Source organism: Taudactylus pleione, unplaced genomic scaffold (assembly GCF_031769625.1).
Source record: "Taudactylus pleione unplaced genomic scaffold, aTauple2 ptg000156l, whole genome shotgun sequence".
NCBI lineage: Eukaryota > Metazoa > Chordata > Amphibia > Anura > Myobatrachidae > Taudactylus > Taudactylus pleione.
Window position 1 is genome coordinate 12,831,813 of NW_028284558.1, and position 23,711 is coordinate 12,855,523.

General features: G+C 43.6%; 1 protein-coding gene across 1 annotated transcript in view; it reads right to left on the reverse strand.

Annotated features, from left to right (window-relative positions):
• The window catches only part of LOC148521649 (bile salt export pump-like), a 144,156-nt gene that overhangs the window by 94,240 nt on the left and 26,205 nt on the right, over positions 1–23,711 (reverse strand). Inside the window, exons 8-14 of the mRNA XM_088474902.1 lie at positions 21,438–21,562; positions 19,460–19,634; positions 18,261–18,374; positions 13,841–13,951; positions 11,885–12,010; positions 8,717–8,920; positions 8,282–8,452 (exon numbers count right to left, since the gene is read on the reverse strand). Of these exons, the coding sequence (XP_088331028.1) occupies positions 8,282–8,452; positions 8,717–8,920; positions 11,885–12,010; positions 13,841–13,951; positions 18,261–18,374; positions 19,460–19,634; positions 21,438–21,562 (1,026 nt within the window). The remainder of the gene's footprint in view (positions 1–8,281; positions 8,453–8,716; positions 8,921–11,884; positions 12,011–13,840; positions 13,952–18,260; positions 18,375–19,459; positions 19,635–21,437; positions 21,563–23,711) is intronic.

Below are 23,711 nucleotides of genomic sequence, written 5' to 3' on the forward strand. Positions count from 1 at the left end.
TGTGCATAATTAATACTGGAGCGTCATTGACCACGTCAATGGGTTATTTTATAGCCAGAACTGCTCGCAAATTTGTGGTAGCAAACACCAGCCCCAAGAATAGCGAGCAGTTCATACGCTGTTCGATGTACTCGATTAATCTAATAAATAGCGGACATGACGTATGGTGCGAGCGACCAGGGGGCGTCTTTTTCAAAATTACAACTGCAAGTTTTGTTCGCTCGTTCAGACATAGAGGTGTCAACAGACCGCAAAGAGCGAACGGTTCATTTGCATAGCCACCCCTTTTTGTTGAACGAACGACCACAAATAGCGACCAGCTCTGAATCAGGCCCTCAATGTCTTGTTTCACAGCTTATTTTTTGTGCTAAAATTCTTTAGCAGGTATGTGGCAATCTTGCAGAGCAGGGGTGAAACTACCAGAGACAATGGAGGCGCCCGCCCTGAAGGGGCAGACGCCTCCATTTTCCTTTGCACCAGTGTCAGCCGGATTATTCGCAAGGCCCGTCTCCCAACCACCTGATGTATGTGTCCCTCAGATACATTCAGGGGATATTGTAAACTTCTGGATATCTCCCGAGAATGTGTTTTCATGGCGATATCCCACAAATTTACTTTAGTAAATATGCCCAATAGAAACATATTCACATATTCTATTGTAGTGTGTTTGCGCATGTGTATATAATATACAGATGTGTCCACATACATCTCTCCTCCGTGCACTACAAGTCGAGATACACATAACACGTGAGAACCGTATGACTCGGTAGTGCCGAGCCTCTTTTTGTGCAACTTATTTGCACAGCGATGCGATTAGGATGCACAAGCGCATGCCCAGTGGGGGAACATCGACCCGGTTGCGAGCGCTCAGCCCTTGCGACCGGGTCTGAATGACCCCCTCAGTCTCTTGCACAAGCCAGGATTATACAGTATTTGAAATATAGCAGATCTCAGTAGTTCTCTGCAATTCTCAGTATATGTTGATCATTCTTAGTATATCTCAAACACTGTTGCAATAGCTCTGTAAAAGTTCTCAGTAGCATTCAAACAGTTCTCACTAGCTCCTAAACATTTCTCAGCAGCACTGCAGCTCAGTAGGGCCATCTCCCTTTTACAGCTCTTTTAACTACTCACAGCCTCCATGGACCTCAACTGTGGGTCCTAATGCTGACAGTGTCCCAGCTCTCAGTCTCAGCTGGTACTTCTGCAGTGGTCACTCAGTGCACCATTATCAGGTATTCAGTGGCTTCTGTCACCTCACCACTTCAGTGATAACACATTGCTCAGACCTGCAGCAGCTCACCCCACTCTGCACTCCACTCCTCTGTATTTCCCAGTCTCAACTGCACATGTGCAACCATAAAACACTTTTCTGTTGCTGGCTTGTCTCAGTTTTGGCACGTAACAGCTCCACCTGGTGAAAGCCTTCTATTTTGCATTGTCCATTGGCTCCTGTCAGTGGGCCTGATTCAGAGCCGGACGCTCTGACCAGAGCGCTGGCTCTGAATCAGGGCCCTCCTCCATGAAAATGGAGCGGCCTCCTGGCCACTCGCATAGTTGTGGGTAACCACCCACAGCATATGCGAGCGGCCAAAAAGATGGTCGCGATGGTCTTGACCATCGCGAAGATTCGGACTTGCGACGGAGACCCTTCGGTAGGGTCTCCCTGCCACAAGCCCTGGAGTGATTTTGGCTCTATCAGAGCCAAAATCACTCCCACTGACATCACTAGTGATGTCAGTGGGGCCGGCTTCAGACGGTAGGCGTTCCCATGGGAACGCCTCCGTCTGGCAGGCACACCCCCGGCACGCCCACCAAAGGGGGCGTGCTGTCAATCAACATCGACAGCACGCCCCCTTTGGTGCGAGACCTGGAGCGACAGCTTGGCTGTCGCAGTCCGGGTCTCGCACATGCGCACGACGGAACTCCCTCCGTCGTGCGCATGCGCAGTGGGGAACATCGACCCACTTGCGAGCGTACTGCCGCTCGCGAGTGGGTCTGAATGACCCCCAGTGTCTGGGGTATCACACATGGATATCCTTAAAGCCTGGACTATTAGGTTGCCTTAAACAACAAGTTTGGGAAACATTGCATTATACCCAGCTTATTCCTGTATACAGTATTTCCCATTCCAGTAGGTCCTATCCATTCCAGCATAAAATTTGCAGGTAACACATACTGTAGTATACCACCATCCTTATCAGTACGCTTTGTAGACAGGTGCAAAATATGATGAGAATGAGATTAGATATGGTGATTAATAGTGTATTTGAACTAAGACACAAAATAAACAACCACATGAAAATAATAACACATGTAACAATAAAGTAAAAGAAGAAAGAATAATGTAATGTGTGCTTGGTTTATTGTTCAGTTTAGGTTTTTTTTACTTTTTTGTACATTTCATTGTGGTTTAAGAACCTATTGGGTTAGATTTTTATATATGAGATGTCTGTGTGTAAGCAAGTGTAAAGTGGGTGAACCAAATTTTAGCCAGGATGTTCAAAAGATAAGAATGAAGCCAACTGTAATAAAACAGCAGTAAAATATATGTATGTGAATCTCACTTCTATATGATACAAAGCTTACACGCATATTTGTTTTTTAATCAAACATTTCTTTTTTATATATAAGCAGTACATTTAGTTAAACATATCCATCTCTATAAAATATTGCCATGTATTCTGTCAGATGCAATAAAGGCAGGGTCATTCATGAGACTGTGGATCTCATTCAGAGCCGGACGCTATTTGCGCTCGCTCATTCAGAAAAAGGGGCTGGCTATTTAAATTGAGCGCTCGCTCTTTGCGGTCTGTTGACGCCTGTATGTCTGAGCGAGCGTCCGAAACATGCGCTCGCTATTTTGTAAAGACGCCCCTTGGCCGCTCGTATCATACGTCATCTCCGCTATTTATTACATTAATCGAGTACATCGAAAGGCGTATGAACTGCTCGCTATTCTTGTGGTAGCATTTTCCCACCGCAATCATGCGAGCAGTTCAGGCTAAAAGACAACCAAGTGACGTGGTCGATGACGCTGCTTTATTAATTATGCACACCTTTAAAACGCCCATTTTGACCGTTTGGCACGCCTGCGTTCGGATCTCCACTCCCCGTTTTCAAGCACCTTCCCCTGTTACCACTCACAAACGCCTCATCCTGTCACTCAAATTACAAGCCCCTCGCTATTTTGCGAGCACACGATTTCCGACCGCACTGACTGGTTGGCGCATGCGTATTACGACCGATACGCATGCGCAGATGTGCGAACATCGCTCGGAGCGAGCGAGCGGCCGCTTACGAGCGCCTCTGAATCAGGCCCTGTGTCGGCTGAGGTGGCCAGTGCTGATACTAGTCTGCCTCCATAATATCCCACAATCACTGTTCTCTCCTCCTGATGCCAGTCTGTGAAGGAGCAGCAGCGGCGAGTGGAGGAGGGAAAGGCCAGACTCTACTCTCAGTATTGCTCATTATATAAGTAATTCACCTCAATTTGTATGGAAAGTTGTCTATTTGTGCAGTCCCCAGAGAAAGCTATGGGTGCTGCTAATACCACAGAGAGCAGAGGGACAGCTGCAGGTACGTTATATCCTCCAATGTAATAGCCCTGATGCATAAATACTGTAATGCAGCAATCCTCTGAAAACTGGCATTTTCAGAGGATCGACAGCAAAAGTACTTTAATAAATAGGCCCCCGAGACTTTAAAATGAGAACACAATGTGTAACAAATCTGTCTGGCAAATGCAGGTTCTTTATAAATGTGACACTGTGTTCAGTTATTGTGTTATCAGGTCATTACATGCATTGATCAAGATAATGGAGTTACTAGATAAGATAGTTTGCTACTGATTTTTGCTAACAGTTTTATCTCTGATCACCAAGATAATGTTATTACATTATTACATTTTTGTAGTTTAAAGCTGCTGGGAATCATCAACTTTCTGAATACATGTCAAGCAACTCAAAGTCCAAATGTCCTAAAGGTTACAGTTTAAAGAAGTAAATACTAAGGGTTCTGAGTACACTAAAAAGTGGAGAGAGATAAACTACCAGCCAATCAGCTACTAACTGTCATTTGTCAAACACACCCTGTAACATGACAGTTAGGAGCTGACTGGCTGGTACTTTATCTCTCTCCACTTTATCACTCTCGCTTAATACATCTTCCCCTATGGACACTTTCATGCAAATGTGTCCTAGATAGACCATAACAGAGATGCACATGTAACTACTGGGGGTGCAGGGGGTGAGGTTGCTATGGGGCCCCCAGCACCTCCAGAGCCCGCCTCCCCTTGCACCCAGCTCACCTCAGTGACATTACAAGAAGAGAAGCCACTGATGATTCTTTCAGCAACTGCTTTAGTCACAGGCAAACTGCAGCCTGTGACTAGGAAGCAGTTTAATGCACGGATCATCAGTGCTGCAGGCCCCCCCTCCTCTGATACATCACAGATGCTGGGAGGAGGCATGGATCTCCAGACCATGGCCACGCCTCCTCCCAGCTTCAATTAAGAAATCAAGAGGTGCACCAGGCTCAGGAGGTAAGAAGTGCTGGGCTGAAGGGCGGGGGAGGGGCATAACTAGACCTATGGAGGCCCCCTGGAAATTTTACCTCTAATAGAGCAGGAAGTCCACTACTGACATCACGAGTGATGTCAGTAGGGCCGCCCACAAATTCCAAGCATTCCTAAGGGAATGCCTGCGTTTGTGCAGCCACCCCCCCCCCGCCTACAAAACGGGGTGAGCTGTAAATCAACATCGACAATCAACATCGACTGCCGCCCCGTCTTGTAGTGAGCGACGGAGCTGCTGTTGCTTGCGCATGCGTCCGCCGTAGACAGCGCATGCTCAGGGGCCAAACATCGACCCGCTTGCAAGCGCTATGCGCTCACGAGCGGGTCTGAATCAGGCCCTTGATCCCTTCCGTGATACTAGAACTATTATTAGTATGTCTTCTGTGATCTATTGAAACTATTTGATTTTGTTTCTGGAAAGCAAATTCCCATTTTATTTTTTGAAGGGAAAGACCTTGTGGTAGGGTCTCGTCTTCCACAAGCCCCAGTGAGCTTCCGGCTCTAATAGAGCTAGAAGCTCACTACTGACATCACTGGTGATGTCAGTAGGGCCTCCCACAAACGGCAGGCGATTCTTCAGGACTGCCTCTGTTTGTCCAGCCACCCCCCCCTCCCCGCCTACAAAACGGGCGAGCTGTCAATCAACATCGACAGCCACCCCGTTTGTAGCGAGCCCCGGAGTAGGTGAATTTCTCACTCGCTCCGGGGCTCGCGCATGCGCATTGTGCACGCCGCGTGTGCGCAATGCCCCACCATCGACCCGCTTGCGAGCGGGTCTGAATCAGGCCCTAAGTCTGTACTGTCTGTACAATTAAACAATATTCAGCATTCAGTCTGTACTGTACAATTAAACAATATTCAGCATTCAGTCTGTACTGTACATTTAAACAATATTCAGCATTCAGTCTGTACAGTACAATTAAACAATATTCAGCATTCAGTCTGTACAGTACAATTAAACAATATTAAATATCGGGACTTTCCTGGCAAATTTTTTGAGATGATACTTTAAAGCATGGGGCTACATCTGGAAATTAGGAAAAGTTGACAAATATGCTGTACAGATTGATAATCATATGATTACATTCAGTCTCAGTATTTGTTATTAGAGTACCTGATAGTCACATATGCAATAACTTTTATTAGTAACCACTACTTTGTGAGACCAAAAAAAAACCACACAGTGGCGGTGCAAGATCTGGGGACACCGTAGGCAACAACCCCTCTGAAGCAGTGCCCAGCTGTTATGAGTGCCTGCCGTGATCTTGAGTTTACAGAACCCACTTGCCAAGTGCTTCACCTATAACAGTCCCTTTCCCGACACTTCTATTGTTCACTGGTACTCACTGGCCGCTAAGTATTGTAATCTCAATATCACAGACACATACATTTAAAAGTAACAGGACACTTCAGAGAATACTAAAACTATGGCCCTCATTCAGAGCCGTACGCTCTGAGCAGAGCGCACGCTCTGAATGATGGCCGGGCTCCATTTTCATGGAGCGTCCTCCTGGACGCTCGTATAGCTGTGGGTCACCACCCACAGGCTATACGAGAGTGCTTTGTGATGGCCGCGATGGTCGAGACCATCGCGACCATCGAAATTGCGAGCCGGAGCCTGCGGTTGAGGTTTTCAACCGCAAGCTCCGGAGTGATTTTGGCTCTATCAGAGCCAATATCACTCCCACTGACATCACTTGTGATGTCAGTGGGCCGGCTTCTGACGGGAGGCGTTCCCGTGGGAACGCCCCCGTCAGGGAGGCACGCCCCCGGCACGCCCACCAAAGGGGGCGTGCTGTCAATCAACATTGACAGCACGCCCCCTTTGATCGGACACAACGAGCGAAGGACTTTCCTTCGCTCGTCGCGTCTGGCGCATGCGCACGACGGAGCTCCCTCCGTCGTGCGCATGCTCAGTGCATAACATCGACCCACTTGCGAGCGGACAGCCGCTCGCGAGTGGGTCTGAATCAGGCCCTATATGCAGAAAACAGCAAGGCAGATCCTCAGTATAGCACTGGCAATTAGCACTGCAAACTATGCTCGCCAGTTTTCCCAATAGCACTGATAAATGGTTTGCTGGACAATGCTTTCATATAGCACAGTTTTTTTTATTACACAATAGAGAATTAATGACAATAACATGTTTTCTGAATGCACACATACATGCTTTGTAGAAAAATACTGAACAGTTCTTTCTAATAGCACAAGTATTTGCCCACAGTAGAGAACTGATGACAAATAACAGGTTTTCGGAATGCACACGTAAATGCCTTGTAGAGAAATACTTAACAATTGTGTCAAATAACACAGTAGATAAATGATAGCAAGTAACAGGTTTATTGAATACACAGATTACATTGTGGCTGATCGCTCCACAATCGTGTGGACGCATCATGCCTTGCGAATCCCTGCGACTGCATACGTCACACTACGCTATGGCATGCACTCCGAATGCACCATGCATTCCTATGGAGACGCGGACATGTGCGCAGTGCGCGTATCCGCTCGGGTATGTGCGTCTCGCGCTATGCATGGCGCGATTTGCTGCGCCATTGGCAACAAGATAGCTGGGCATATCTGTAGCAGATATTTTCCACATTAGAGAATTGATAACACAGTTGTTCCCAAAAATGTTTTGAATCACGACAACGTAGAGTGTCAACATTTCTATTTCACGGCACCCCTAGGCCAAAAGTCTGTTATTGAGAAATGTAGCAAACATTACTAAATGATCCTTAGGTTCAGTTATGTGGTGGTGGACAGAGTTGCACTTCTGTTTGTCTACACATTTTCTGATTCACATGGATCATAAATCATTTGATTTGTTCCTTAACCACCAACCCAAGGCAGCCCTCCAAGTGCACTAGTTTTGGAACCACTGTGCTAACAGATAATGGATTTCCTGAACAGCACAAGTACTTTGCACAGCAGCAAGCTATTCAGTAGATGTTCAGAGTAATCCAGTATTAATTCACTCAGTGGCCCCTCCCAAAAATTGGCACCCTAGACTCTGACAGCACACTGACACGCACACAGACAGTTGTTGTTCCAGCTAAAATGTTGAGCAAAACTGATTTTTTTTTTCCCATCAGTGATTCAGTCAGTGTCAGGGCACATGATATCAGCGGATGTGTCACAATATGATTAACAAACTAAATAAATATATATATATATATATATATATATATATATATATATATATAAAACTAGTAATGCAATTAGGATTATTTATCAGCTATACTGTATTTACAGACCATGTTAAAGGTAAAATGATCAGTAGTCCAGGTTGATTTTTAACTATTCTCATATATATACTTATGATTTCAGTTTTATTTATTACAATATTCTAATTCTGTTGTGTTATAAAAAAAAAAAAAAGAGCATTTGTGTGTCAACAAGTGCGTCACCACACCAGAGATCATTGTACCATTCCTGTAGGGCAGGATGGGCTATTCAGTCACCTTCTCCAACACACTGACCTCAGTCCTGCTCAAAAAACAAAATATCCCAGCTTGCCTAGCTGCTACATTAATAAAAAAGTGAGGTGCCATCAAAAGAGGTTACACCACAAGCTGTTGGTGGATCACTAGTGTAATGCTCGCAGTCCTACCAATGGAGAGAAGATTTTTGTTTTTTAAAAAAAACACCTCTTTAAAATTAGTGACTGTAACATTTATATATGTTGTCACCTAAACAACTAACCCTATTAAGAGCTTCCTGCACAATAGATTCACTCTCATTATCCAGGGCAGACGTGGCCATGTCAAGGAGGAGGATTCTGGGATTTCTGACCAGAGCCCGAGCAATTGCAATTCGCTGCTTCTGCCCTCCACTCATCTGCCCTCCACCTTCTCCGACAAGGGTGTCAAATTGCTGCAAGCAAAAAAAAAAAAAAACATTTTAATTAATTGAATAACTTTGATGTAATACTAAGATCATTCATGTTAAGCCGTCAGCTTTTTTTTACAGTGCATCTCTCAATCTTACTTTTGAGAACTGCAGTATGAACATTTGATTCTCACCCTAAAATAGCTAGGGAACGTTATCCTCTTTGAGAATTGGATTAGGAGCTTATTTACATTACATTCTAAAACATCAATCAGGCATTTGTACAAAAGCTTCTTTGCCTCATTTTACCTGTGGTAAATCCATGATAAAGTTATAGGCATTGGCTTCCTTTGCTGCTGTGATAATGTCATCCATAGTGACCCCGTCTCTTCCGTATTTGATGTTTTCAGCGATTGTTGTAGCGAATAAAACTGGTTCCTGTTCAACGATTCCAATCAAGGAGCGAAGCCACGGAATATTCAGAGTACGGATATCGTGGCCATCTAACGTGACCTGGAGTGTGAAGTAGATAACAATTAAGTGACATAAGAAAAATGTTCAGTACTTTAAAATGATGGAGCTATCACTTATGTAAAATCAAAGGTTTGGCTATGTCTGCTAGAACTTGTGGCTCTGTCTGCCACAGGAGGAGTGTGTAGGTATATTCTCTACAGACATCAGCCTTCTGCTATCTTAGGCCCTGATTCAGAGCCGCTCGTAAGCGGCCGCTCGTTCGTTCTGACCGATGTTCGCACATCTGCGCATGCGTACGGATTTTAATACGCATGCGCGAACCAGTCAGTGCGGCCGAAAATCGTTTGTTCGCTCTATAGCGAATGCCTGCTATTTTGAGTGACAGAAGGAGGCGTATGTGGGTGGTAACAGGGGAAGGTGCTTGAAAACGGGGGTGTGGAATTCGAACGCAGGCGTACTTAAAGGTCAAAACGGGCGTTTTAAGGGAGTTAATACAGCAGCGTCATTGACCACGTCACTTGGTTTTTTTTTTACTCAGAACTGCTCGCAAAATAGCGGTTGAAAAAACCAGCCACAAGAATAGCGAGCAGTTCATACGCTGTTCGATGTACTCGATTAATCTAATAAATAGCTGACATGACGTATGGTGCAAGCGGCAAGGGGGCGTATTTTTCAAAATTACAACCGCAAGTTTTGCTCGCTCGTTCAGACTTAGAGGCGTGAACAGACCGCAATTAGCGAACGGTTCATTTGAATAGCCACCCCTTGTTTTAGAACGAACGACCGCAAATAGCGAGCGGCTCTGAATGAGGGCCTTAGTTTGCCCTTCTCTATTGCACTGTTTGTATTTATTTATAAGAATGTCCTAAATGTATTTTTACAGTTAGAAAAGGACAAACTATATGGCCCGCAGGACAAATAACGTTTTGTGACATCATACATTTCTTGTTGTGCAAATGCACGCATTTATGCAGTCAGTAAATAGCTCAGCAGGGAAGGGTGGCAGCGACTGCGTTGTGCAAAATGTATCACCTCCTAAAATGAGGTTTATCGAGTCGGTTGTACCCTTCTGATATCGGGGGTAACTGCAATCACACAACTAATATTGCAATTTCATTTTGAGGGACTAGATATTTCAGTGAGACTGCATTTAGGGAGTTTATATGGTTTTACAGGTGGCTGCAGAGGTTCTGGATTTTTACAAATCAGAGTTTATGTATTGCCTTATACTGTCAATGGGATGCCTTTGGCACCCTCTACCTATGTGCATTAGTAAAATGGATTTGTTTGCGTACAGATACCCATGTAACAAAATCCTTAAAGCTTAAAAACAATTCACCCATGGTAGCGTCTTGCTTCACTTCATTGTTTGAGAACTATCTGCACTATGGGCCTGATTCAGAGCTGAACGTTCTGACCAGAGCGCTCGCTCTGAATCACGGCCCTCCTACCTTTTTTTGGAGCGTCCTCAAGGACGCTCGCATAGCTGTGGGTTACCACCCACAGCTTATGCGAGCGTCCATGATGATGGTCGCGATGGTCATGACCATCGCGACCATCGGGCTTGCGACGGGGACCCTGCGGTAGGGTCTCGCTGCTGCAAGCCCTGTAGTGATTTTGGCTCTATCAGAGCTAAAATCACTCCCACTGACATCACTAGTGATGTCAGTGGGGCCGGCTTGAGACGGTAGGCGTTCCCATGGGAACGCCTCCGTCTGGCAGGCACGCCCCTGGCACGCCCACCAAAGGGGGCGTGCTGTCAATCAACATCGACAGCACGCCCCCTTTGGTGCGAGACCCGGAGCGATGGTGAGCCCGTCGCTCGCCGGGTCTCGCGCATGCGCACGACGAAGCTCCCTCCGTCGTGCACATGCGCAGTGGGGAACATCGACCCGCTTGCGAGCGTCCTGCCGCTCGCGAGCGGGTCTGATGACCCCCTATGTCCAGATCATTAGACCACTCAGTCACGCCAAGGGATAACTATGGAAGGAAACCCTAATGATGTCAGAATCCCTGTGGGCAGGTCCATGAAGATTTTGAGATAACACTCGCAGACAGGCTAGCTCCGAGTCCTAACAGGTCCAAAATGTTCCAAACCCATCCCATCTTCAGCTACCAAAGGGACAGAGTCTCCTGCTTTAGTGGCACACTATTTATAAAATTTTGGTTCTGTCGGGCTGATCAGGGGCATGGTTGGCAATATGACTGGAAAGATGGGCATAGCAGATTTTATTCCCAGGAGTGGTATGGTGTAAAATAAATGTCAATGACTTTATTAGCTCATGTATGTTAACATACAGATGTGTCCTCATACACTGTGGCTTCAGACTTGCAACACAGTCCTTCTCGGTGCACTAGGTCCTGGCCGTGCTGAGCAACTTTCTCACTCAAAATAGGTGTCTTAGTCACATAAATAAAACAACTGGAAGCAACTAAACTACTTTGCTAGATTACACTGATCAATTTGACGTGCGACATTTGTACATCTGTGTGCGACTGAGTCTAAGGGCGGTATCCAAATAACCCCGAACATAGTTCGGGCACTAATGGGTAGCCGTGATCGGAGAAAAATGGGGATTATCCCCGTTTTTCGCCAATGTTTTTTTTGTCACCCTATCCTATTATTTCGGTCGAAATAGTAGGATAATTCTCCCGAAAACACATAGGATCCCACGATATGCTCGCAGACCTATGTGTTTTCACCATTTAGGTGGTGAAAAAATGGCACTTATAGTGGATTATTTTTCGGGACACACCAGGTCCCAAAAAATATCCACTATAAGTGCCGGTGTCGGGCGGCACTTCGGGTCTAATAGGATAGCCCCGCCGCGATCAATTAGCAGCGCTACTTTAGCGCAGCTAATTGGATACCCCCATAAATCTGCATACGAAGTGCTTTGAGGACATATTTGTATGTAATATTAATATATGTAAACTAATCTGTATGTAAACTATACTGTATAGACATGACTTCAAATAAAGTATAGTATCAGTTCAGTTTACCTTTCCATCTGAAGGGTCATAGAACCTTTGTATGAGTTGTACTGTAGAACTTTTCCCAGAACCACTAGGTCCGACGAAAGCTGTGGTCTCTCCAGGCTTAATACTAATATTCAGATCACTCAAAATCTGTGGATGTGGAAATCAATTATATAATGTTATCCTTATAAACCTTACAGTTTGTCTTATATTGATACAGTAGTGTGATAGGACAAACACTATTTTCTGAATGTAATTTTACCTATGGTAATAAGATATAAACATGATCTACACTGTTAGAGCTTTCTGAATCATCATAAATATTGATCTGAAATGTAACTATATAAAGGTCCATTATAATAATCACCATCATCATCATAACAATAATATCTAAATCAATCACAAAGCCCGCATTTTTTCTGTATATGCTTTTACTCAATATATAAATTAAGTATGAATTATATTTCATTCTAATCAGTTCTATTTAATTAAATTGATATGAGATCAATTCTCCGTAAGTAAAAAGGTGATTTGACATGTATATTTTATTCAGGTTGATAATTATATGCAATTTACTGTTCCTAACAATCAATATTTCTAAACCCAAAGGAAAACTATCATTAGCATTAGGCAGACACTCTGTCTTACAGTCCCTTAGTGGTTAGTGTCAAGCTCCAGTGTGCTACCATTAATCATGTAGAAATGGCCTTTCAGCAAAAGTCACAGTGCAGACTGTAAGGGCATGCTGCCCAAATACTGATATCACAGTGTCAAAGTAATGACATACACTGCAAATTGTTATTGTGCCCAACAAATTAAATACATATAAAAATGTTCATTGTTTGCCTGTTTTAGAGTGGCAGTGCCTTCTTACTACTTCTTCTTTTATTATTATTATTATTATTAAACTTTATTTACAGGATGCCACACGTGATTCACAGCACCGTACAGAGTGCAAAACAATAAGACAATACAGGTACAACAGTACAGAGGACAAGTAACAATTAGCACTACAAATCTCAACACAGCCACTGATGCCAAGGGTGCAATGGAAATATTCAGGGAAAGCTGAAACCTGTAGCTATTGGTATGGGCGCATAAAACAGGTCTAGGTTGTAGGAGTGGAGTCCAGGGGCAAAACCAAAGGAGGAGATGTAGAGTTTAGCTGGTGTGCAAGAGAAGTAGCTAATGAGAACAGGAGGGAGGAGGGCCCTGCTCATAGAGCTTACAGTCTCAAGTCTCAACTTTAAAGTTTAATACCATGAATGGGAAGTTCACCACCGAATCAGTGGCATATCTACAATGGGTGCAGGGTGTGTGGTGCAGGGAGGCCCACACCTCACACCCTGCACCAATTTTTTCAACACTTACTACTCCGAGGTCCTGCGCCAGCGCTGTACATATCACTGGGTAAATGGAGTGGCAGACATTTTCTCTGTGTTTTGTGCATGCGCAGTAGAGAAATCCAGTTCCCTGAAGAAATGCGATGGGTAGTACACTCTGACACAGCGCCAGAGTCTTCTAGCGCTCACTTGTGCTGCAGTGGCAGATAGCGAGGAGGGGTCCCGGACGGAGAGACTGCACATGGGCCCTCTGCTTTCCTAATACGCCCCTGAGCCTAACTGTTATTTTAGAGATGAACTCAAACAGCCTTTGGAGAACACAGGGAATTGTCTTTGAACAGATATATATGATTTAACATTATGCCTAATTCCACTGATTTTTTATTTATTTTTTGGTTGGAATGATACTTTGATGAAAGTATTTGTATGCCACTCAATGGCATAGGGGAACCTGCCCCCTTCCTTTTGTCATCTTATCAGTGGACCTAATAGAGAAGAAACATATAAGAAAATAATAAAGTTTTGCTCTAGAATATAGACTTTTCCTTAACACCCATTCATGTGCCCGCTGTATAAAACAGTGAGAGCGATGTGTTTTTAAAATCTAAAAGAGTGATATCTTCATGACAGGTCATACCTTTACTTCTGGCCGTGATGGGTAGTGGAAATTAACATTATGGAACTCAATAACACCCTTCACTTGGTCTAGTTTGTGGCCTTCTTCAGACATGCAGTCAATTATCGGAGTCTAAAACACAAAAAATGTACATATTGATTTCCAATATTACAGTGGGATATCAAAGCATGACGTCAGATGATTGAAAACTCCATCTCATGTTGAATGTCACATGTAAAGATGTTCTAAAACGATTTAAAGAAAACACCTCTCCCCAAAAATAATATTAGTAGGTGCCTAAAAATCCCCTGATTGATTAGCGGCAATGTTGAAAATATGAAGCGCAGCTGGTACACTGTTATTTCTAGTACTGCGCTATCTCTTGCATCTGTTCATTTGTGGAGGGCAAGGTCATTAATTGACTTTTCTAGAGCAGAGAGTATACCTTATGGTTTGCTGTATATACTGTATACAGCAGTGGTTCCCAAACTTGGTGTCATGGCACATTAAGGTGTGCCATGGGTTGTTGGTCCAGGACCAAATCAAATGTGGACAAGCAGAAGCACATCCCTGTCCACTACCACATAACTGAAACTAAGGACCTCATTCAGAGCCGCTCGCAAAATGCGAGCGCTCACTCTGAATGAGGGCGGCCGCTTCTATGTTCAGAGCTGGCCTCCTGGCCACTCGCTAGGCTGTGGGTGACCACCCACAGCTTTAGCGAGCGACCAGGTTGATGGTCGCGATGGTCAAGACCATCGCGACCATCCGGGCTTGCGACGAGACCCTTGTGGTAGGGTCTCGTCTACCGCAAGCCCCAGTGAGCTTTCAGCTCTATTAGAGCCGGAAGCTCACCATTGACATCACGAGTGATGTTAGTGGGGCCGCCCCCAAACGGCAGGCATTCCGTCGGGACACCTCCGTTTGGCCAGCCACCCCCCCACACCGCCTACAAAACGGTGTGAGCTGTCGATCACCATGGACAGCCGAGCCGCCCCTTTTGTAGTGAACCCCGGAGCAAGAGAATTTCTCTGTTGCTCTGGGGCTTGCGCAAGCGCAGTGCGGGCCTGCGCGTGCACAGGGCCTCAACATCGACCCGCTTGCGAGCGCATGAGACCCTAAGTGTGACAGATAAGCACGATTTACTTATTTTTTTCTGAATTTATCAATAAGAAACTATTGGTCTCGGGGTGCCATGACAAAAAATGCAGATACTCTGAGATGCCATGATTCAAAAGAGTTTGCGAAAGCGAACCACTGGTATACAGTGTTGTAGCTTACAAAGCTGTATTAAGGGGGGGGCGCATGGGGCAAGATTCCCTGGGACCCCTCTCTTAGGGCCCCCCCAGCATTGATTACAGCTGCAGTGCAAAAGTGCGCTGCAAGCTGTAGAAATTAAATAGGAGGGGGAGGGTGCTGACCGAGCAGGAGGGGAGGGTCTACACAGCACTGCGTGCAAGCAGTCAATGCCTGCAGCATGGGAGAGGGAGGGGAGGAGGCAGAAGCAGCTTTAGACAGTGTGTCAAGTGATGATGTAAGAGGGAGAAGGGGGGACACTATCTAAATGTATATATGTATGTATCTGTATGTATGTGTATATGTTTATAACTGTGTGTGACAGTATATATGTGTATTAATGTGTGCCTGTATGTATATGTGCGACTGTATGTACAGTATGTGTATATGTTTATGACTGTGTGACAGTATATATGTGTATTAGTGTGTGACTGTATGTACAGTATGTGTATATGGTTATGACTATGTGACAGTATGTATGTACATACAGTATGTGTGTATTTGTTCAGCTGTATGTATGTGTGTGTGACTGGACATATGATTATATGTCTGACTATGTGTGTAACAGTATATATGTATGTGTATAAGTGTGTGACTGTATCATACATGCCTACTCTCCCGGGAATTGTGGGAGGCTCCCGATTTTTCAGGTAACCCCCCGGAAGAGTAGGCATATCTCCCGCATCCCTCCCACTTCCTAGTGAAGTGGGCAGGATGGGGAGATTTTACCTGGCATTTTTCGGTACGTAGGGAAGGGGCGGGGCTAAAGTATGCAAATCGGGTCATTTAGCCCCGCCCCTCCTCGCGGACTCGCGAATCGTGGGTGTTTTCTGTAAAGGGTGCGGGGCTTAATGTCATCTAGTGTCTGGCCCCACCCCCTGAAGAGGAGAGCAGCAGGTCCCCTCCTGCTGCTCCCGGAAATCTACCCAATAATGTCGGCAAGTATGGACTGTATTTGTTTGACAGTATATATGTATATGTATGTGTATATGTGTGTGACAGTATATATGTATGTGTATGTGTATATGTGTGTGACAGTATATATGTATGTGTATATGTGTGTGTGTGTGTGTGTGTGTATCCATATCCTCCCAACCATCACGGTTTGGTGGGACAGTCCTGTTTTTAGAGTGCTGTCCCTCCTGTGAGCTGGAAGAAAGGTTGGGAGGGAATGCTCATGCCTGTTGTGCAGTGCATGTGAGGCTGGGGGCAGCCCAGCAGCTGGGGTAGCGATGTGCATGCTACCAGCGTGAAGTGAAATGGGTCTGTAACATGTGGTCACATCCCCTGTTCATGTGCATGCAGAAAGCTTACACACTTTGACTTGATCCCCATAATATATTTAGGGTCCCTCATTCTTAAGTGCCACAGGTCGGGTCCCAATGCCTTAATCCAGCTCTGGTAGCCTATGTAAATACCACATAGACTCTGAACATTTTGGTTACAGCCAAGACTAGAATCCCTTCTTCCAAAATCCTGTATATAATGATAATGGATAATTAGGATTTAATTTAAAATTACAGCCACTCTTATCTCAAAATAAGTCTTCTTAGATGAATGTTGGGCAGGTTAGCATGCATGGCATTCTGGGAGTCTTTTTGTTCTTGTGGGATGGCTAATCAAAACATTTGGTACAGTATGTGCTGGTAGTAATCTATTTCTCCACACTACTGTAAGTTATGAATCATTTGTTCCATTGCTCTCTATATTCACCCAACCTCTACCCTACAACACAGGTTCCTATTGAAAAGTACAAAATATTGCAGGTAATACTGTATAAGTAATGTATGAATATACAAAGCATGCACTGTACTTTCTATAGACCAGTGGTGCATGCAGAAGTGTATCCATTTATAGGCAATGCTCATAGATTTTGGAGGTAAAAATGGGGGTGTTTGCATTAAACATAGTAAGACATAGTAATTTGGGGGAATACTGTTTGCCATCTTTAAAGTAACATATTTAACATTTGTATCCTGGAAACATTTTCCATACAGCACTCGGAAAATACAATGTACAATAGTCTATTTTGTGCTGCTGGTGTGCCATTGTGCACTGTACATTACCATGATTTCACTGCTCTGTACAGTCATTACTAGTATTAGAAAACAACCTCTCATTTTGCCATTTGTTAACACCTGGACAAGAACCATTACAGCGACTGGTGCTGGGTGAGTTTTTCCAACATTTTATGCACCTTAACATGGCACCCTCTGATTCTCCAAGTTGACAAATGACAGTAAGGTTTATACTACTTTCAGACATAAATTCCTGGCTTCAACCCAGCTCGGACCCGGGACACCGAGCACGGAATGAAGCCGGGCTACCCCTTTCACATTTAGGAGAATGACCCGAGTTATTCCAGGGTTGTCACCTTTCACAACAAACCCGCGTCTTGCAGTGACCTAGGTCTTCTGGCATTCAGTGGGTGCTTGGAGATGATCTAATCTCCAAGCACCATTGTTCCCAGCCAATACATTTGTTTCAGGTATGACCTCGGTCATCAAGACACCACTTGAGTTGAGTCGTCGACCCGGGTTGCAAGTTCCAGGAAAAACACTGCTAGCAAGCAGGGTCGCTGATCTGGGACTGTCAACCTGGGTCTCATCTTTCAGACATACGCAAGACTGAGGTTGATGCGCGTTCACGCGCAAAAGCACAGGTTTTAGGCTTAAGTCTGAATAGGGTATTAGCTGTACTTCGAAATAACTATTAAACCTTTAGTCCATCTTATGGTGCGTACACACGGTCAGATATAACAGAACGGTATGAACGATAACGACATCGATCCTGTTTTTGGGCCCTTCCAACCTCAAACGATGGTCGATGCGCGGGCACGGATGGTCGATATCGACCATCGCCCGTGCATGCCGGCCAACCTGGTCGATATGGTTACTATAGAGATGATCGCGAGTCTTTATAGTCGTTTTGGGGTTGGTGCATACGTTGGATGTTCGATATCGAATATCCAGCACATGCAGGACAATCAGACAATGATATCTGATCATTGTCTGATCGCTCCGTGTGTACGGAGCTTTATAGTAGTTAAATAACTAGATTTTAATACAGAAATAGACTAGAATATGAAAAATTCAAATAACAAGCGAGACTATTGGACGTGACCTGGAATGCTGCTGGCACTCACCTTTTCTATTGTCTCGTATATAAGTGTTGCAGCAGCTCTGCCAGAGGCAAAAGCTTCCAAACACGGAGAGGCCTGACCCAGATTCATGGCAGCAACCAAAACACCAAAGAACACCTAAGAATAGATTTTTAAAAATATGTTTTCTATTTATTTTAGATCATATAATTGAATCTATACAATGGCTACTGTACATGCAATGAAGAGAAAACACTTTACATTTGTATTTCCTACCAAACTGAGAATAGTGTTATGATACTGTTCTTGTTTTACTCGCCCAGATTTCCAGGACGGATGAAGGTTCCAAAGAGTGCCTGGAAAAAGCAGTGGCAAACGCAGGATTTTTAGAGGGGGGTTTGCAAATGCTCGATTTTAGAGTGAGTGTGGCCAGTCCATGAAGAGGGCATAATTAGCAGGTAACCAGCTTTAATATGCGTCATACAAAGTGTATTGTGTGTCATAATTCCAGCAGATACAGGACCAGCGATCACAGTACCCATTATATGTGTCATACAAAGTGTATTGTGTGTCATAATTCCAGCATATACAGAACCAGCGATCACAGTAAGCCATTAGGTGCGGCACTAGGTCAATCCTGCCTGAGCTGAATGTTTTTATTTTAGATGTGGGCACCATTCCAAGAACATGCAGCACTAGTAAAATTCTATTATATTATGATTTGTATTGTGGTAATGGTGTGGGCTGGGGAGGGGGGTTTCCTGGCAGATGGAAACCCCCCCTGCATTTGCCTATGAAAAGGGACACTTTCCTGGACTATATGGGTCATCTACAAAGCTGCAAGCTCTCCAAACAACAGGGTGCCTTTCCAGGCAGTCCAGGAGCCTATGACAGGAGCCACTGGGGTAGCTATTTTAGTGCCCTCTCCGCCTTGTGCCCTGGGTGATGGCACAGATTGCACACCCCTAGTTATGGCCCGGCGGAATGTAAATGTTTAGCTGTGACACATGTTCATTACATTTAACACTGGCTTAATACCGTAGGTTGATTTTTCACTTTGGAAAAGGGAAAATTATTTAAAAATGGAAACATTTACAGAAATATTACTATTCTTCCACTATATAAAGTTTTCTATATTGTAAAATGTGAATAAATGTCTGAGTTACTTGTTGGAATACATCTGCATTCAGGATAGTACAATAAATAACCATTCCTATTGCCATGTACTGCTGGAATGAAATTACCTGTAGGAGACTTCCTGGTGACAGCTCTTTAGTATCAATTACCAGCTTGGATCCATACCAAAATGCTAGAGAGTAGCACAGGAATATAATGAACCACATGTAGCCCTGAAACAAGCCGATAATTGTTCCTTTCCTAATACCCCAGACCTGGGCATCCACTAGGTTGTTATCATACCTGTAATAATGAATATATAGGTAAAAAAACAGATTTAAAAAAAAATGTTCATCTATTCATGAGCTCACAGCCCATTGATTCAGATATACAGTACATTACATGCAGTAATTACATTTATACACTGGATACCGCCACTTCTTTAATGGAATCAATATTAATTCAATAGTACATTACACAAAGATAATTTATGAACCACAACACATAGCTTCTTTTTTTGGGCAAGTGTACCTCACTTCCCGCTCTTTGGAACCACACCATAAAAGAAGAGGTGCACCTGCATTTCCAGTTTTGTGTCTCGGACAACATCCTTCATTCATTTAAAGTTTAACATTATACTTCCAAATATTGCTTACTTTAAGCTGGGTACACACTACACTGACACAGCGGCCTACCGGCCTTCACGCCGACCAAGCCGGCGATTTGGTAAGCGGTACACACTTACTGCTCGATATGTCAGGCAAGACATCACAACTGGGTGGGCAAATCTAAATGCGATGTCAGTGTCGGCGGTCCCTGCAGCCAGTACACACATTCAGATTCACAGATATATCTTCATGATATATTGGCATCGGCTGCAGGACCGACCTAATAGGTCTGTGAACGACATTGTTCACAGACATATCGGGTGTACACACCCGACAATGCGCTTCTAATATACCGTTTATATCTACTAGTGTGTGCCCAGTTTTATTTTCATGTTTGCCATGAGCACGAGGGCAATCAGAACAGCTATTTATATAGGACCGACATATTACACAGAACCCAGTAGCAGAACTGCAAGTAGTGGGTCAAGGTGCAAAAATATGCTTTGGCCCCCTCCCTTCTAGGCCCCACACTGAGTTCATATTATGCCACATGGTAGTGCACCACATGACCGCCAAACAATACAGACAGCATCCCAGTGTCTAATAATAATCTGTTCCCCTTTTAAAGTCACCAGTGTCTGAATTTTTAGTTTTGGGTAGAATAATTAGTATAATGCCACAAACATTCAATATAGCAGCTCTTATTCAGGAATGCAGATAGGATAGATCAAGAAATGCAGTTTGTCCATGTTGCATACAGTGGATATAAAAATGTTATTGGGCGAACTGATATAAATTCACTAGTCAACAGTACAGAGTACGGCTCATTAACGAACCCCAGGTTCATAACATGTAACTTTGAAGACAACAGTAGATGAGATTTTTATTAAAGTTTAAAATAGCTAATAAGAGCGTACTATTATTATTATTATTATTATTATTATTATTATTATTATTATTATTATTATTGTTATTATTATTATTATCATTATTTAAATTGTAATTATTATTATTCAGTGTTGCATTCTAAATAGCTATATAATAATAGCAAAGCACATTCCAGACAAATATCTCCTAATAATAGGGTGTTGTCCTGCCACTTGGGGTCATGCCGCTTCCACTGTGGCACTTCTTAGTCCTAGGCCACCCCCCAGAATATCCTATCCTCACCCTCCACAAAAAGACTCTTACATGATCCATTGCACCCATTGCAGGTGTGAGTAGCACCTTCTTACATGATGAGTAGGGCATTCATAGTAATTGGGAGAAATGTCATGACTGACTGTCAGGATGAAGGTCTAGTCCTTTAATTTATGACTGTCCAACCCAATTCAGGATATTTGGGAGTAATACAAGCATCTTGTGACTTATATTAATATTTGCTAATGTTACATAATGCTTTTTTCATATGGGTTCAGTATGTATTTTAGATTTAGCACCTAGTAACTGCAATCTATAATTCCTTTATAGTCTTACTGTAGTAATTTATCGATCCTACCTTTCAGCCTCCTTATGTTCTCCACCAAAAGCAGCCACTGTTCGTATAGAAGACAGTACTTCATCTGCCACAGACCCAGCTTTGGCGTACGCTTTTAGCTCTCTACCTGTCAGTCTCGCAACAGCCTAAAACAGGAATTATAGGCAATTAATTTCATGAATGAGCATAGATATACTGTAGCTACTGTAGGGTCCTTACTGTTTAATAAACTATTTATTGAAGAAAATATAAAATCAGGTTGAAGTATGAAATGTTTACCCTCTGACTAAGTTTGGCTGGCTTCTGTTGCCAGCTACTGTGTGGAACGTATGCACTTTTTTCAGATCTCTTATAGACTCTTTAAAGTAAGTCAATTACCTAACAGAGTGGGCACATACACTTTTTGTCTGCCTCTGACAGTACAATGAAACACATTAGGGATTGTTTAAACAATAGTGTGAGTAACAACCTTGTATACAGCAGCACATCTTTTAATAGCGGTGAGAATATTCTCTATTAAAAATCTGTCTTTTTGTAGGCACATGTGCTAGTCAAGTCATGACCGTTCTTGCTTTGGGAAGATTGTTGGGCTTTGTGGCAACCTGTATCTTGAGTTTACTGTCTACCTGCAAGGAGATATTCCAAAGACACAGTGGATACATTATAGTATTTTCTGATAATGTGTGAGATCAGGGACTCCCTATTTCTCTTTGGATCTGTCTGTGCTTCTACACAAATTATACTTCATTGCTCAATTGTTGATACACTTAAAGATTGTTAATACATTTATATGTGTATATATATATGTATACATATATAAATGTACACTTTCTCATTCAATGGTTTTTGTTTATTTCAATTATTTTCAACATAGTAGATTAATTCTAAAGACATCAAAACTATGAAAGAGCACATATCGAATTATGTTGTAAACAAAAATTTGTTAAACAAATCGAAATATGTTTTATATTTTAGATTCCTCAAAGTAGCCACCTTTTGCTTGGATGACAGCATTGCACACTCTTGGCATTCTCTCAATCAGCTTCATGAGGTAGTCTTCTGGAATGGTTTTGAATTAACAGGTGTGCCTTGTCAAGAGTCAATCTGTGGAATTACTTGCCTTCTTAATGTGTTTTTAAGACCATCAGTTGTGTTGTGCAGAGGTAGGGTTAGTACACAGTGGACACCATTATTTGACTACTGTTATAATCCATATTATGGCACAAACCACTCAACTCAGTAAAGAAAAATGACAGTCCATCATTACTTTAAGACATGAAGGTCAGTCGATACGGAAAATTTCAAGTACGTTGAATGTATCCTCAATTGCAGTTGCAAAAACCATCAAACGCTATGATGAAACTGGCTCTCATGAGTAACCTCTGCTGCAGACGGGGCTGCCGTCAGGAATTATGGGGCCCGGGACTGTCAAAAAAGACAGCCCCCCCCAGCCCTCAATAGGCGCTGAGCAATATATATATTTAGATTTATTACCTGCAGTTGTGAATAGGGGTGTAAAGCGTCCTAATAGAATCTCCAAAGAGTGTTCTAAAAAGTGCACAGTGCTGGGAGATTATATAATATATTATTAATATAACAGATATACTAAATTAGACAACTTTAAAATTAATTGTTATTAACAGCAGGAAACAAATTATCAATAAAATCCATATAATAGAATCCACTTGCACAAATATAATATAAATAAAATAATATATAAAAAATGTTACCAGCATATGGATGTCCGCACAAGCTGGAGTAAAATAAATAGATGGTGCCCTCCGTGTATGAATTCCTACGTGTAGTAGTACCTGTAGTAGACCCTCCGACAGTCAATGGAAGGCATCAGATCCCGCTCATGCAGTGAGCTGTGCTGGAATCACCGACTCCGGTCAGCAGCATGGAGGCAGCAACAGGAACGTGCAGCTTGCTAAATGATGGTACAGTCCCTCATGGTAGTGGATAACTAGTCTTCACACACCGCGGTGCGGTTCCTCTCTCATGTAGCGACACGGCGCGACGTCATGACGCGCTGGCTAATAGGAAAAACTTTATTGCACCGGCACGCAGGCAGGAGATGGTGCGGGAGGGCGGCTAGTTGGGAAGTGACTCATGTGTCACTTCACTTCTATTGTGCGGCAGGGGGGGTAGTAGCGGACGGTGGGGGAGTAGGAGTGGACGGGCCCCCCAAGTGTTCGGGCCTGGGACTCCAGTCCTGGCAGTCCCCCTCTGATGGCGGCCCTGGCTGCAGAGGATAAGTTCATTAGAGTTACCAGCCTCAGAAACTGCTACTTA